Consider the following 15,975-nt stretch of genomic DNA (forward strand, 5'->3'; position numbering starts at 1 on the left):
AAAAACGCAATTTTTTTTATTTTTTCTCAAATATCTCAAAAACTAAGCAAGATAGAGTAACTAACAATACGTACCTTTTTTGTAGAGCGTAAAATTATCTATAATAATGATCTGAACACCATTTATCGTTAAGTCAATCGTTTACCTTGCACGCGCCGTCAAAGTCCGAGACTCGGATCCTGAAAACTCTCGATTTCATTGTTTTTTTATGTTGCGCCGGTGATTTTTTTCCGTCATTTAAAATTGAATTAAAAATCTTCAAAAAATCACACATCATCTGAGAACTACAAAGAATACTTTTCATGGTGTAACCGATTTTTTAGACTCTTTTTCTTTAGTTTGTAGCTATGTAAGCAAAAAATTTTGATTTTTTGGAATAGTCTTAGTTTTTCGCTGTTTTCAGGCCTTAGAATTTATTTGAGACGAATTTTATCGTACGCATCTTGTTGTGGACGAAATTTGCAACAAAAAAGGACCCTTGTATTTTTTTCGTACGACAAACGCTGATTTTGTTATTGACGCGCAAAGTTATCCAATATTGCGCACAGGTCGGATAACGTTTGTTTTACACCGAAATAATTATTTTTCACTAAAAATCACGTGATTTTTCGCATTATTATTGAACCATATTGCAACAAACGGCTTTGCAATATGGTTCAATAATAATGCGAAAAATTACGTAAATTTTAATAAAAAATAATTATTTTAATGTAAAACAAGCGTTATCCGACCTGTGCGCAATATTGGATAACTATGCGCGTCAATAAAAAAATCAGTGTTTGTCATACGAAAAAAATACAAGGGTCTTTTTTTATTGCAAATTTTGCCCACAACAAGATGCATATGATAAAATTCGTCTCAAATGAATTCTAAGGCCTGAAAACAGTGAAAAACTAAGACTATTCCAAAAAGTCAAAATTGTTTGCTTACATAGCTACAAACTAAAGAAAAAGGGTCTAAAAAATCGGTTGCATCATGAAAAGTATTCTTTGTAGTTCTCAGATGATGTGTGATTTTTTGGAGATTTTTAAGGGGTAACGCCACTGTAGAATTTTCAAAAAATCGATTTTTTTTATTGGCTTAAAAGATGCTTTGAACCTTCTAGAATAAGGGGAAAAAAGTTTTATACCTGTACAAAATTTTTTTCTTTGAAATTCCGAGCTCTTTCCCAAGCGCGTCGGACTACTCCGAAACGACTACCTGCGGCACGTAGATACCTGCTGGAAGGGTACAGCCTAATGACTTTTCTTTTGATTTCTAACTTCTCTAATACACTAACAGATGAAAGTTGAAAGTTTCAATGCAACTGTTTGGAACTTGGCTCCAAAGTCCTACTCAAGTGGCAAAAAAGTATTGCAAGTAGCGACTGATATTGCTGTGTGTAATTTTAACGACGGTTTGATTAACATTCTGCGAATTATGAAAGTTTTAGAGATGGATATTGGCCTCCAAGCATACAATTTTTGCCTTGAAGCCGATGCTATGCGGATCAAGCACGCCGAGCAGTCTTTGACAGATGCGGCAAAACAGGCACGCACCAGCATAAAATCGACGAGGAAAGAAAATGAGGAGGAATATTTAAGCAGGGAAGGGCAGTTTTATGGTCCAGGGATAGCAGATTAATGGTAAAAATTTTTAAACAGTCAAATTTTTCATTTTTTAAAACGGCACGCAGCATAAGTCCAACAATTTTCATTCTATTCACTCCAAATTTTGACCATATCTTTAAAATAACATTCCGAAGAGAAATACGTACGGGATTTTCGATAAGTTGATTCTAACATTATTTATTAACAAATGATTGCCCCTTTTTTTTGTCAAAAATTGAACTGTTTACTTCAAATGCTCGCCAATTACACAAAAATTAATATTTTCAAAATCCCCTACGTATTTCTCTAGCTATACTCATGTAGATTAAGAGAAAATTTTTTGTTTTTTTCTAGATTCAAATTTGCGTCAGTTATACTGCGTGCCGCAGAGCGCGTTAAATTAAACATGCCTCGCGAGAAGAAATGGCTGCAGCGTCGCCATTTTGTACTATTATTGAATAAATATTTTTTTTTGAACACTTAAAAACATGATTAATTACATCCTTGAATATTATTATTCTCTTACTTTTCCTTCCATCCCAAAAAAAATCGCAAAAAAACGCTTTATTTTAGACTTCTACAGTGGCGTAACCCCTTAATTCCATTTTAAATGACGGGAAAAAATCACCGGCGCAACATCAAAAAAAGCGTGCAAGCTAAACGACTGACTTGACGATAAATGTTGTTCAGATCATTATTGTATATAATTTTACGCTCTACAAAAAAGGTACGTATAGTTAGTTACTCTATCTTGCTTAGTTTTTGAGATATTTGAGAAAAAATAAAAAAAATCGCGTTTTTTGTTGATAATATTGTTAATAACTTTTTATTGCGCGTTAATTTTGCGAAGCAAAATAAATCCCACTTATAGCACTCAAATCAAAACGATTCATGGTGGTTGCAACCTGGGAAGATTAATTGGAAGGTTCGATGTCTAAATAAAGCGTATCGTAGACTCTCGTCGTCGCGCGTGTGTGCGCGTTGTCGCACCTTTTTTATTGTATTCTTGATTGCGGAGATCAATCATTTTATAAGTAATATGCATCTTTTACGAATGTTTGTGCGGATTTAAAGTTGCAGTTGCTTTCTAGATCGTATTTCTCCTTCTGGGAATCGATCACGTAAAACGTTTCACTTTTTACTTTTCTCTCTATCCATTCCGCGTAAATATATAACTTCTTTATTATTGACGAGATCACGTTTCGCGTTTTATCGAGTTACATATGTTTACTTTCGAGGTTACGCGAAACTTTTTTCATTTTTCACGTTTCCACCCTAAGGGAAAGGTTACGCTTCCTTGGAGACCCTTTTATTTGAGATGTGTTGCTGGGTAACATTTTTTTCAGTGGTTATGTTAGATAAAACATAAAAGTTACACGGCCAATCTCCGGGCAAAATAAGAATAGATGTTGGTTTAATATGAAATTTATTAAGAGAAAATAACAATTGTTTACGTTTCGACTTACTTAGTCTTCATCAGAACATGTTGAGTTAAACCGATAAAATTACATTACAAAAATGTAATAAAAATAATTAGAAATATAAAATTAGTCTCATAAATAAATGTGTCAGACAAAACATCGTACAGATGAGACGCTATCGGCTGATTGTTAGAATCCTTTAATTCCTTTTATCACATTGACCACTTATTGACCAATAAGTCGGTTTACACATCACACTGGACTTTATTTAAATTATGGAACAGCATTTTCGCGCTTTACCAACGGCGAAAATTGTTATACTTTTTATCGATTGACTTGTAATTCTACTTTGTCACCACACTTTTGATCGCCGTAATGTTTGACTTTTGAATTTAAAATTGACCATCAGCCATTGTCTAGCTGTTTCGACATGCGTTTGATTCTGACATATTATTTTAATTATTTATTTACGAGACTAATTTTATATTTCTGCTTATTTTTTCTATATTTTTTGTAATGTAATTTTATCAGTTTGATGAAGACTAAAGATATAATTAAATCGAAACGTAAACGTTTGTTATTAACGCTTAATAAGTTTTATATTAAACCAACTTTTATTTTTGTTTTGCTCGGAGATTGAACCTCCATAATTTAGCTTTATTATTATTATAGTGGTTTTCTTATTATATTAGATTTTAGGCTCGTGTAATCGATCGGAAATAATGATGATGGATACTGTATAGCGAAGGACTTAGAAGTTCTCGAGCAAGTGTTTAGCCTCTTGCGTCAAGAATTGCGTCTCGAATTTTATTTCAATCACGAGGGTAGAAGATAAGCGGCTTAACTCTCCGCGCCTACGCGGCCTACGTTTCTTCGATAATCTAACCTTTCCAGTGTAAACGCGTGGATCTGTCACGTTTGACATTTTTCCCTATCTTAAAATATTTTTAAAAATTTGAAAAAATTCACAAAACATCTGTCTACTGTAATTAACGATTTTATAGTCATTTATAAACATCGTTTATTTAATATTTTTTGGCAGGCTTGTAAGTTGTACGAGCAGATATCATTTTGGCTCGAACGCCGTAGATTCACGTATGTTCATGGAGGGTTAATATGGATATGCAGCGGAAAAATCAACCTATGATTGTTTACACAGAAAAAAGAACATTTTTATTTAAAGAATATCTTTATTTTTGACATGTAAATCTTAAAATGAGATTATACAGTGTTAAACAAAGAAAAATTACTTACATCAAAGCATTATATACATATAATATAATAAAGGAAAAAAGACATTCTTAATTATTATTTAAAAATAATTTCATTAACGTAAAGCAAAAAATATTGGATATACAATATAGATACTTTCAAACTAAGAATATTTATATTGTAACGATAAAGACAGATTAATCTTATTTTAAAATATATTTACAATATTCTCTATGTGAAATAATGTTGAATCAATTTTATGTTACAACGAAAAAGAAGAAATCGGAAAAAGAAGATATATCATTATTATTATTAAAATAATCCTATTATACTCTTTACATGACAATTATAATATAATTAAATTGTAATATTCTTTAAATACAAGAATATGAAACTCTTTTAAGAAAATTAATAAATTATATATTCTTGCTCATATATGAAACAATGATTGTGTTGATTTGAATATATTCGTCTTGATTAAGGATTAATTTTTTTCTGTATAACTCGGCTCCTATAGGGCCCATCAGAAAAATAGCTTTATTTACTACCAAGTGCGGCGGATGCACCGCAGTAAATTAATTTCTATTCAATTTAATTTTATATGCAAATTATATTCATTTATATTTATTTATGATTCATAAAATAATAATTTATAGTTAGGTATAAAAATCTATAACTCCTATGCCTACAACTCCTGCAAGTTTCATCAAAATCAGCGGAGAGGAGCGCGTAGCGTCCTCTTGTGAGTAGTTCGGACGTGTACACCGTTATTGGGGTCACTGGGTTACTGGGTCGATGATTTCCAACGTCTGTTAACCTCTAATGGCTTCTGCACACAGGACGCGGAAACGCTTGCCGCGCGGCAAGAAGCGTCGCGGTAGCCAATCAACGTGTTGTTTTTCCGTAAGAACCAAAGTTTATTGGCTACCGCGTCGCTTCTTGCCGCGCGGCAAGTCTTTCCGCGTCCTGTGTGTAGAAGCCATAAAGGTCTATCCAGACAAACTTGCATAGCGCATAAACATAAGCATAAGGAAATTGATTGGTCCATATGCATGTGCATAAGGAAATAGACCAATCCGTTTCTTTATGCATATGGTTATGCACCTATGCAAGTTTGTCTGGATAGACCTAAAGCCTTGTGTACACGATACTAGAAATCGGTCCGAGTTTCGGTTTAAGCCAATCAACTTGCAGCTCTTACAGAAAAGCAGCAGTTTCATTGGCTTAAACCGAAACTCGGACCGATTTCTAGTATCGTGTACACAAGGCTTAAGCCCGGTGTCCACGATGCAAGAACTGTGTCCAAGTTTCGGTTTAAGCCAATGAAACTGCTACTTTTCTGTAAGAGCTGCAAGTTGATTGGCTTAAACCAAAACTTGGACACAGTTCTTGCATCGTGGGCACCGGGCTTTAAGCCTTGTGTCCACGATGCTAGAACTGCGTCCGAGTTTCGGTTTAAGCCAATGAAACTGCTGCTTTTCTGTAAGAGCTGCAAGTTGATTGGCTTAAACCGAAACTCTGACGCAGTTCTAGCATCGTGGACACAAGGCTTAAGGCTGAAGGTTTGTTCGCGTCGCATGCCCCTAATCACTCCAACGCACGCCAAAAACTCATCTGCTCCAATCGCCACCTTTTATCCGTGATCCAAGTGCTCTTGGTGTTTATTGGAGTATGCGACGCGAATAAACCTTGAGTTTCCACTGAGCGCATCACGCGTCGCGTCATGTGTCGTTAACCAATCTGAACATCCCGTCACAAATAATGTAATAAAATACGATGTTTTGATTGGTCGTGACGGATGACGCGACGCGTGACGCGCTCAGTGGAAACTCAGCCTAACCGACGATTAGCAAATCGACCAATGACAGCTGAGAATTAGTCCCAGTCTACAATAGGTGTTTAAGCTCTAAGCTCTAAGAAATTGACCAATCACAGTCAATTATTCTCCTCAAATTCAACTGTGATTAAACAATTTCTTAAGGCTTAGGGCTTAAAACACCTATTGTAGACCGGGACTAAATGGAGCACGAGCATTGTGCTCCAATATTATTATGGCTGGATTCGGGGAGCGCGCTATTAGCGCTATTTGCTTATTCTATCCTTGTTTTACACCTGATGAGCGATAAAGATAGAACGATGCAATAGCGCTAATAGCGCGCTCCCCGAACGCAGCCTATATATTTGTCCTTTTACGATAAATTTCCTGAACTGGTGCACACTAGTGCAATAAGTTAGAGTGAGACAAGTATATATTTTGTTTCACTCTAAACTTATTACGCCAATGTGCGCCGGTTCATGAAGTTCTTCGAAAAAGAACAGACGTTTCTGTGCCGCCGGTCGAGTGGGTCGAGAAGAGTGGAAATCTATATCGGAACGTTTACTCATAGAACTTTAACGATAGACCAAGGAATTTAGACCATTCATTATATTCTTTATCACACTACCGATTATTGTATCTGTACAACAATGTATAGCAATAGTGATAATAATGAGGTTCTCTTCTGTCCGTACAACAAGTTACATCGGATACCTAGTTCGAGATTTCAACGACACCTCGTGAAATGCGAAAAGGTGACAATTTCAAGAGACCATAATCACGTTCTAAGAAATGCATAAATAAACGCGAAATTTTCTTGTAGAATTTTCCACCCGATTACAAGGTTATCTGCCCGTACAATGCAACTCATCGTTTGAGTAAAGACGAGATTCAGGAACATATCCAAACGTGTCCTATGAGAAGGACTGTCGAAGGGAGTTATATTCGGCGTAAGTACACGATATTTTTTTTTGAAAACTCCAGAATCCATAGCATTTATTATAAGACATGTGCCACAGGGTATATTTACATATGTCCTACTCTTTTCAATATAAACAAGAAATACTTAGTCACTATATAAATTAATTTTGTGCAGCTTCAGGTTCTCGTAGGACGGCTAGATCAGGACAAAATGATTCTACAAGCGAAAGTGATTACAATAGTTATTGGGGAAGTGAAGAAGATATGTAAAAACGATCTAAAATTCTCTTAAGATCCACAGTAATAAATCAAATCCACAAATCAATCAGAGGAAATATGAAACTACTTATTAACAAACTGTGTCAGACACAAGTTAAATGGGGCAGGACAATGTCTAGCTATATTGAATTTCTTTATCACATAAGACATAAAATCTAGAATATGGATACAAATGGGACGATCACAAAAATCAAGAAAGGTTTTTTTATTTCTCAAGGTGAGAAGACGATAATATAAATAATTTTTATAAGTAGATTTTTGAATTAATAAATAACAGATTTTTTGTATTTCGCTCAAATGCTTTTATTTCACATAAATTTTCGTTTATTTTTATCCTTTACATCGATCCTAATATTTACAAGTATTATTTGAAGTGAATTCCCCATGAATAAAGACATTGCATTAGCACATGTGTGTGGGCACGCGTATATATGTATATACATTACACACACGCACATGTATATACATAAACATACCCAAATATATACATATAAAAAACAATATCAAATGTCAATAAGATTGGACAATTTATTTTTGAATCTATATGTACAAATAGCGCACCGTACTTTATTAATATGTATTAAGATCAACTGTGTGTATATTTATGTGTCCCACTTTTCAATTTCACGAAGCATACCAAAAAGATCGCTATGTAATGTAGTTCTGAATACAATATCTCAAAATTCCTGAATTTCGTGTCAAGTTTTCCTAGAGAGGTACATCGCAAAGTATAACAAATGATATATAGCTTTTATCATTGAATACTAGTCACTTTCTCTTAGACATGGCTCTTTAGAAATATAGGACTAAATGATTTTGAAATCAATCGAAGAAAAATGGAGCGTGGAGCCGTAACAAGGTGTTGGTGTTCATATATTCTATACGTTTTAAGTAAAGAAGAACGAATTGTAATGTACATACTGTACATATAAATGTATTCCAACTTAATAGACTGCGCGATTATTTGTCGGACTTGAAACACAGCTATCTTGGAAAATTAATACCCTTCTCTCCCCGGAATTAAATCGACACAATTTAATTATTTAAAAAACTGTAAAGAATTAAATGATTTTGATGCTCAAATCATGTACAATATCAAACCTTTGTATCTCGATGTTTAAATGTGGGCACGTTATCACTAACTATTCTCGATTATTTAAATCACGATTTGTTCGTTTGATACCACGATGTATATGTTAAATATGAAATATATAAAATTTATATTTACATTTTAATGACAGAACATGGTCTGATGTTATCAAAACAGTGTGTGTGTGTGTGTGTGGGCGCGCGCGCGCGCGCGGTATTATTAAAACAAAACATTATAATCATCAAAATAAATGTGACACTGGATAAATGCAACTATTACTTCCAAAAAGGTAGAATTCTGAATTGAGTTGAGTTGAGTTGTGAGTTGAGATGCGTTTTAAATCTTTGATCAGTAAACAGTTTAATATTTAATGCAGCACAATTAAAACATTATGTTCTTTAAGTATTATAATTTCTTTAGAATGTTATATATATATATATATATATTTTTATTGCAGAAAATACGCAAATGAAGTAATGATCAATGAATGATATATAAAGAAACAATTTGATGGAGAAAATATAAATGTATGTATATACTCACATAACCACACACACACATATATATATATATATGCATTACTCCGTTAATAAAAATTAGCAAGTGGAAATATCTTTGTGCACATATGTATAAGTTATGATGATAAAGTAGCTAGGTCACAGAAATAATGAAAATGCTCGAGTTTTACTACATTATATCCAAAGTGAAATTCATATTAAAAGCAAAGCGTGTAACTCAAAATATGTTTCAACCTAATGTGGACTTGATGTAGCATTTATCTATTAAAAAACATGTACATTTTTATCTTTACAAAATAAAGCCACAAAATGATATCTGAATTATCGTATGTATAGATGATCGAGATGTGTTTTTATATCTTTAGCTGCTTCAGCATAATATAAAATAATCCACGAGTTTGACTATTATTTATAAATGATTATAATATTTTTAACTGTCATTCTGAAGCCTATCACAAATAATACAAAGGTACAGGCAATATGAACAGGGAATAAGCCAGGCAACCACAGGCAGAAATAACCACATTTCAACTTACCAAAAACTGTGTACTCAACGCAATGGAATATGAAATATATAGGCAATAAGAACAGAATTTCCGACGCGTTGGATTTCTATTCTCCATTGCCTGTACCTGACCAATTACAGTTTTTCAGTTTTATTATAAATTAAAATAGGGTTATTTTCGTTGCCTACCGTATTCCCTGTTCCTATTACCTGTACCTTTGTATTGCGTGACAGGCTCGAGTATTGACAAATAATATATCACAATCTCATGCATCTTTAAATAACACTACAGTTGAAATCATTGAATGGAAAATTTTGCATAGATTTCATGTCAATGTCATTTTATTTTTAAATGTCGAGAGTTCGTGGAAGTAATATAGAGTAGTCATTTATATTACTAGCTTTATACTATTTAACACTATATTTTCGCGGGATATGCTTGAAATTTACCCGCTGCCACGTACATCGAAAGACGTAAAAAGTAATATAGCTTATTTATGAATAACGTAATTTTGGATACTGACATGTAGCCAGCAATTATTTACAACTTTCTAAAGTATGTTTGGAGCAATATATTGGCAGTTCGCTAGCTGCAGTCTGTATTAATGTTTTATTGTATAAAAACTGTAAATTTATTGAGCGCAATTGTTGCACAACAGCGAGATCATTGCACTATGTTCATCAACTGCACTGGATTGATGTATTTGTCTGGCAGAATGTATCGTGCAATATTGACAATTATGTTGGATTATGCTAATCTCTTTCTCTATGTTGGATGCTAAACGCTCTGTCTTTCTTTTTACTCCTATTTACTTGCAGAATTCTCGTCACATTAGCACCGTTTATATATTCGTCGATTTTTTCTTTTGTTGCTTCCACACAGATATCCTTTCTTTCAAGTCGAGCACTGCAATATCAATAATAATTATCAATTTATTGCATAATCTATAAAATTCTTATAAATTTTTATAAAATTATATGTAATGGATATAAAAATACAATTTTTGGCGGTTGTAAACCTGTTTTAAAGTTAGAATAATGTAAGATTTAAAAATATATATTGTTGAAATGTTAATAATTTAACGTGAAAAATATTTAAAATCAAAAACTATACGATTATGTCGTGCATCAAATATTACTGGAGTACATTCTATATAAAAATGCATTGCTAGGAAACGCTGCTATTACTGGACAATATCATTGGACGAATTTGGGCTAAGAAAAATTGGATCTTATCGAACAAAAAAAAATGTGAATAGTGCACTTACTTGGTGTTAGCATGTCTTCGCTAAGTGGCTGCCGACTGAAAGGATCTGTGGCGCTATTGAGTAAATGTCTAATGATAACTGCCTTGTCCATAACAATACCGGATGGTAGTTTGACTGGATCCTCCATAAGAGTATCCATCAACGGATCTCGGAATTCCTCAGGAGCGTCGCCGTAATCTGCGTCGCGTGCGCGATTATCTCTCGCGATTATCGCCGCACGCTCCGCGAGCGCTATGAATCTCTCGATTTCCGTGGTAGTTTTAATCGCAGACCTTTCTAGCCTGCTCGCAGCGTCAGTGAATAATTCCTTACAGAACGAGCGCTGGAAAAGAAAGCAAAATTTTATATAGATATGTAAGAGAAAATGTATAAATGATGAGTGGGAGGACACTAACTTCGTCACTGGCTAAGGCGGCCGCGAAATTATCACAGTCAAGATGTAAATATATATCAACCAATTGGCTGAGTAACGTCCTTGGTTGCCACCCGTACTTCTGTGGTTTTCTCACTCTCAAATTTTTGCACTTAGGTCCGCACAACTGTTGCAAATTGAAATTTAGCATGGCACACAATCGCCCGACTAATTCCGGTCGGAGGAAGGGCTCCTTAATGTCGACCGTCAGATAGTGAAACATGGCAACTGTTTCCTTGGCTAGTGTAAGATAGGACCTGGCCTGTCTCTCGTCCGCTGCCAGCTGCCTCGTCCTCGACTGCTGTTGCTCCTGGGTTAGTGCACTCCACGCGTTAGTATCTGACATGAGTTCCTGCACCTCGTGTATGCGCTTCAGAGATTCCAAGCTCTCGTCGAGTAGAAAGGTGGTGTCGTTCATCAACATGTTGATGAACTTGACGAATTGCTTGCCGTTATTGCTCTCATTGACGATAGACGCTCGATGTACCGGACTGTCCCACATCGACTTCAAGATCAGGCTTATGTGATAACGTATTGAAAACTTGTCGTAAAACTCGGAACTGGAGCCGGTCGTTTCAACGTCGGTGTAAAATTTCATGAGGTACGACGCCAGAAGTGTCTTGGATATAGGATGTGCCATGACTTTATCGTGGAGAGTCTCCGTTCTTCCCTGTGCGGGACAGTTGTCGATATAGTAATATAGAGTATAATTTCGATTTTCCTCACAAGCTTACCTGAACACTAGGATTTATCACAAACAGGACCTCGATGATTTTTGCGATTAGATACGGATTTCGTATACAATGCGGCGTACACACGACGACCAGTAACCACGTGATAAGCGAATTATCCATATTATTTGCCACTACTCCAGGACAAAACCTACAAACAAGTACGGAATTATAATTATTAATAAGCGTGTCATGTGTAATTATAAGACTTAATCATATAACAAGAACTTACTGGAGCGTGAACAACAAGAATTCCGCTATATCCTCCACGTACCATTCTGGTAGTGCGGTAAACTTGCATGTAACTTCCTGAGGAAGCGGAAGTTTGGGGAGAGGGTCACCCGGGTCGGTCTGTGTCAGAAGACTCAACAAAACCTCGGCCACAGATATATAAAAGTGTAAGCATCTTCTTAAAAAGACGGGATCTATCAGACCCGCGTCCGCGCACAATTTGGATTTACCTAATCGCTTCAACTGCTGCTTCCATTGCTTAATTAAGTCTTTGTTATGTTCCGCGAAGGGGCTATCCTTCCACTGAGGTTCCGTGGCTTGCAGTTCGTCGAGCATCTTCTGTAAGTCGCGTAACGCCCGCAATTTTCTCTGATACTTTTGCAACGCCGGTAGGAGTGCGATGTGATGGCAATGCAACGTCAAGAACCAGCATTGAGTCGGAAACTTCGATTCCGCCCACTTATGCGTCTTTTCTAGATGCTTCTGCCATTCCGCGACTTCCTGCGAAGTAAGTTTCAGTCTTGTGTCGTTCTTTATTTCGACGAAGCTGGAGGGATGAAATGGATACAGAGGATCTACGGTGTCCAGTTTGATTTTCACAGAGAGCATTTGCAAGACCGACAGTAGATTCAACATAAATCCATCCCCGGCCAGAGAGAATTCCTCGGTCTGTATTTGCGCGCGTTTCTCATTGTGACGTAGCAATGCGGCTAAGTACGTTAAAGTAGCATCGCGGCAGTTGCTGTTCGCAAGTATCGCGTGAAACATCTTGTGCAACGATGTTCTAGTACTTTCCAATTCTTGCTGCAAGGTTAAATTCACCGATTTGTCCGTGAGGGAACTACCACTGAAGAACTTCTCCGCTACCTTCGGTTGTTCCTCAGCAAATACCGATATCGAGAGAAACGGCCCTAAAAACGAGGTCCTCGTGAGTTCTCTGCCGGCGGCTGACGTCATAATATCGGGCAAGAATTGCACTTGATTCGTAATCAGACGGCATATTGGACGTATGTTGCCGCTTGGTCCGCAGCGAATCTCTATCAGTTCTTCTAGCGCCTCGATCGGTCTTCTGTGTGTATTGCCGACCAAGCTTGCCTGTTGCATCGAGAGATACAAGCCTTGCAAGACCGGGGTGAATATTTTATTGAACGTGCTTGGATTCGTGTGTGTCCTGGCCACGAGTTCGTGAAGATAGCCTCGAGGTAAGCTCTGCGACAATATCGGATAGAGAAGATACGTAGTGAGCATAGGGATTACTGAAGCTTGAAAAATGCCAACCAATCCTTGCAGAACGAGGCTGGAGTACTGAACACATTGCGTTTTCAAAACCGTCAATACGTCGGAAAGAGGCGGTATGCTGGATCGCTATAAAACATATAAGCTAAGCGTCAGTCGAGAAAATTAATTGGTTTAATGAAACTTCATCTGGTTTAAAAACTACATATATTTTAAATAATAAGTATGAAATTATTATATTTTAAATACCTTCGGGTGATTTCTCTCCTCAATTGCGACTCTCGAATAACAGTCTAACAAGTAAGTTAAACTTTTTGGTTGCGACGACTTGCTGCCTATGGGCAATGGCATAGTCGGTAATTGGTAAGGCGGAAGAGCCACAACAGGACTTAGCAAAGGACTCGCTTGGTTATTTGGGCTGTCCTGTCGATCGGACGACATATCTACCGTGATATCCTTCAAGGGATCCTCCGTTTTCGAGAACATACACAAAACCTCCATCAAGGCCTGGTTGACAATTTCACTAAAATTCAGCTGTCTTTGCTCTAGCGTGTACGCTGCTGTTTGCGGTAAGAATATAGTTCCTTCCGCGGGACTTTTCCACGATATACGCAAGACACGTGATATGATAACATGTATGTGATCTGTTGTAACCTCTGTGCTAGAACTCGTCGTCTAAAATGCAGCAAAAATAAAAGCAGGTGAAAAACAATGAATAGGTCATTTCCATCGTACTCGAAAAAGAAAATAGATTCTTTCTATTTTCTTTCTGGTTTTTATTATTATTAACATTACATGCACGTGTATTATTTTTTTTTCTTTGCATTGTAAAACTACTTACACGTGATCTTGATATTGAGTCTTTCCTATCCGATTCGTCAACCTCCATGCTTTCAATTCCTGAATTATCCATTTCAGTAATATTACATTGTTTATCGTTGTTTTCCTCTACTTCCATCGGTACCTCGGCACACTGTAATTGTTGTTGAATAGACGGAGATATCGATCCTGCAAACGCCTTTGATGGCTCCATAGTGCTGGGGGAAGTTGGAGCAATGGCATTAGACGAACTGGCAGCTGCATTACTATTGTTTAAGCCCTCTAAACGGGCTAACCGCCTTCTCCTCATCTAGAGCAAAAGTGAAACAAAGGAAGCAATGAGACTCCGAGCTCTCTTTAGGATTCTGTCAAGGGATGCTTAAAGCAGATTGAAATGTCTTTGTTACGTATTACTCATGAGCTATTTTTATCCGTCGATTTGGAATAGCTCACGACAACAAAGAGAACAAAAGCTATGGTCCATGTTATATATTTTAAACAACGTGACAATACAAAAGTCTCATTTCTTTGATACTGCACTACTATTTAGAGATATGAATCTCGGAGAATAAAATGGAAAGTCATGCACTCGTTAAGAGACCACAATTTTATCACTTGCATAAATTACTGTGGCCATAATCTGGCTAGAAACAAAGCAGACGAAAGAAAGAGCTTTATTATCGCGATTACAAAAAACTAGAGGAATTATCAAGCAGCCAACATTGTTCCTGCAAAACATTCGGATCGTTAAACATCAGGACTAACACGTTGACAAATACCATGGCAAATTTTTTCTTTATCAAATCACAAGGTTGATTTGCATAACGTCCATTGTATAGTTTTCTTGCCAACACATGGACTGCCTCGTTTTACGATCGACAAAGAAAATCTAACGAGGAAAAACCCGACTTCGGGGAAAAGTACGCCTCGAGATCGAGCGCGAACAATGGACCTGTCCCTCGCGACTCGAAATAAAAATATATGTATATAAATTCGGGATTTATTGGGAAAGAAAGAGAAAGTGGACGGAGAACACCCGAAAGACGTGGAAAAGTGCCGCGGAAACGAGCGTGGGCCTCGTTTGTCAACAAATCGGGGGGGGGGGTCTGCACCCACACGAGGGGGAACGAGGTAAATACCCCGCGTAGGAGGACAGAAGTAAAAGGAGCAAAAGGAATATCAGAAGTGTTAGGCGAAGAGACGAGACATCCACGGAACCTCGAGGAGGATACAGGCGACAAGGATGGAGAGAGGAGGAGAGGGGAGGGGGGCACACGCCGCACGCTTTCCTTCACCCACCTCTTCCTGGCTCAGCTCGCTCATAGCGATCGCTCTTTATCCGCTCGCTCTGGTCTCCCTTGGTCCTGGAACTCGGCCCGCTGCGCTCGACTACGCGCCTCTTCCTCGCCGTCGCGCCTCCACGCGTTCCGCGCAAATCAGAGGGGGCGGGGGAGGAGAGGGTACGGGCTCGGACGCGTGCTCGCGCGACGACACGACACTCGTGGCCGAGATACGTCAATGTCAGAGATCTGGACAGTCACTCCACATCTGTTTTGGCGTTTGGACGTGGATGCAGTGGTCTCGCGCCGAGTCACGGCCAGTCCGCTCGCTGCGTCGTCGACTCTTCAAAACAGCTGAGCAACCAACGCGTCGACACGCGCTCCCTAGCTCCCTCCGTCTCCGTCCTCACCTCTCCTTCTCTCGCTCGTTCTCCCCCCTCTCGATCGTTCTCCTTCCGTCCTTCTCTCTCTTACGCCGTCGTGTGTCGGTGGGAGTAACCTAAGCCCATTTTAGACGATCTATAATTCAGGACAAGGGTCGAATAATTTGACGCGTGACAAGCCCGCGTTGTGTGCGGGGGATATAAATCCGTTCTGAACGACCTACATGCCGCGACGCCCGCGACGGTAGTCCGCGACTTCTACGG

The 15,975-nt window shown here is 37.6% G+C and overlaps 2 protein-coding genes across 2 annotated transcripts; one reads left to right on the forward strand and one right to left on the reverse strand.

The window, feature by feature from the left end:
• Positions 1 to 6,538: 6,538 nt before the first annotated feature.
• Positions 6,539 to 9,167, forward strand: LOC139773085 (uncharacterized). The gene is made up of 3 exons (XM_071707316.1): positions 6,539 to 6,793; positions 6,862 to 6,988; positions 7,135 to 9,167. The coding sequence occupies exons 1-3, from the start codon at positions 6,689 to 6,691 to the stop codon at positions 7,227 to 7,229; spliced, it is 327 nt and encodes a 108-aa protein (XP_071563417.1). The 5' UTR covers positions 6,539 to 6,688; the 3' UTR covers positions 7,230 to 9,167.
• Positions 9,168 to 9,675: 508 nt separating this feature from the next.
• On the reverse strand, positions 9,676 to 15,432 carry Ube4b (Ubiquitination factor E4B). Its single transcript, XM_071707312.1, has 8 exons — positions 15,348 to 15,432; positions 14,071 to 14,358; positions 13,479 to 13,904; positions 11,995 to 13,358; positions 11,766 to 11,913; positions 11,015 to 11,701; positions 10,620 to 10,941; positions 9,676 to 10,258 (listed from the first exon to the last, which is right to left on the reverse strand). The coding sequence occupies exons 1-8, from the start codon at positions 15,369 to 15,371 to the stop codon at positions 10,194 to 10,196; spliced, it is 3,324 nt and encodes a 1,107-aa protein (XP_071563413.1). The 5' UTR covers positions 15,372 to 15,432; the 3' UTR covers positions 9,676 to 10,193.
• Positions 15,433 to 15,975: the final 543 nt, after the last annotated feature.

This window comes from Temnothorax nylanderi, unplaced genomic scaffold (genome assembly GCF_030848795.1).
Source record: "Temnothorax nylanderi isolate EJ_2023f unplaced genomic scaffold, tnyl_v1.0 TNYL_tig0057_pilon, whole genome shotgun sequence".
Classification (NCBI taxonomy): Eukaryota; Metazoa; Arthropoda; class Insecta; order Hymenoptera; family Formicidae; genus Temnothorax; species Temnothorax nylanderi.

Excerpts from the sequence above, each read along its gene's own strand:
- LOC139773085 (XM_071707316.1), top strand. The coding sequence starts at position 6,689 with ATGTATAGCAATAGTGATAATAATGAGGTTCTCTTCTGTCCGTACAAC. Across the intron at positions 6,794-6,861 it reads ACCTCGTGAAATGCGAAAAG|AATTTTCCACCCGATTACAA; the intron begins GTGACAATTTCA and ends ATTTTCTTGTAG. Across the intron at positions 6,989-7,134 it reads CGAAGGGAGTTATATTCGGC|CTTCAGGTTCTCGTAGGACG; the intron begins GTAAGTACACGA and ends AATTTTGTGCAG.
- Ube4b (XM_071707312.1), bottom strand. The coding sequence starts at position 15,371 with ATGAGCGAGCTGAGCCAGGAAGAG. Across the intron at positions 11,702-11,765 it reads TGATAAATCCTAGTGTTCAG|GGAAGAACGGAGACTCTCCA; the intron begins GTAAGCTTGTGA and ends TGTCCCGCACAG. Across the intron at positions 10,259-10,619 it reads CGAAGACATGCTAACACCAA|TGCTCGACTTGAAAGAAAGG; the intron begins GTAAGTGCACTA and ends TTGATATTGCAG.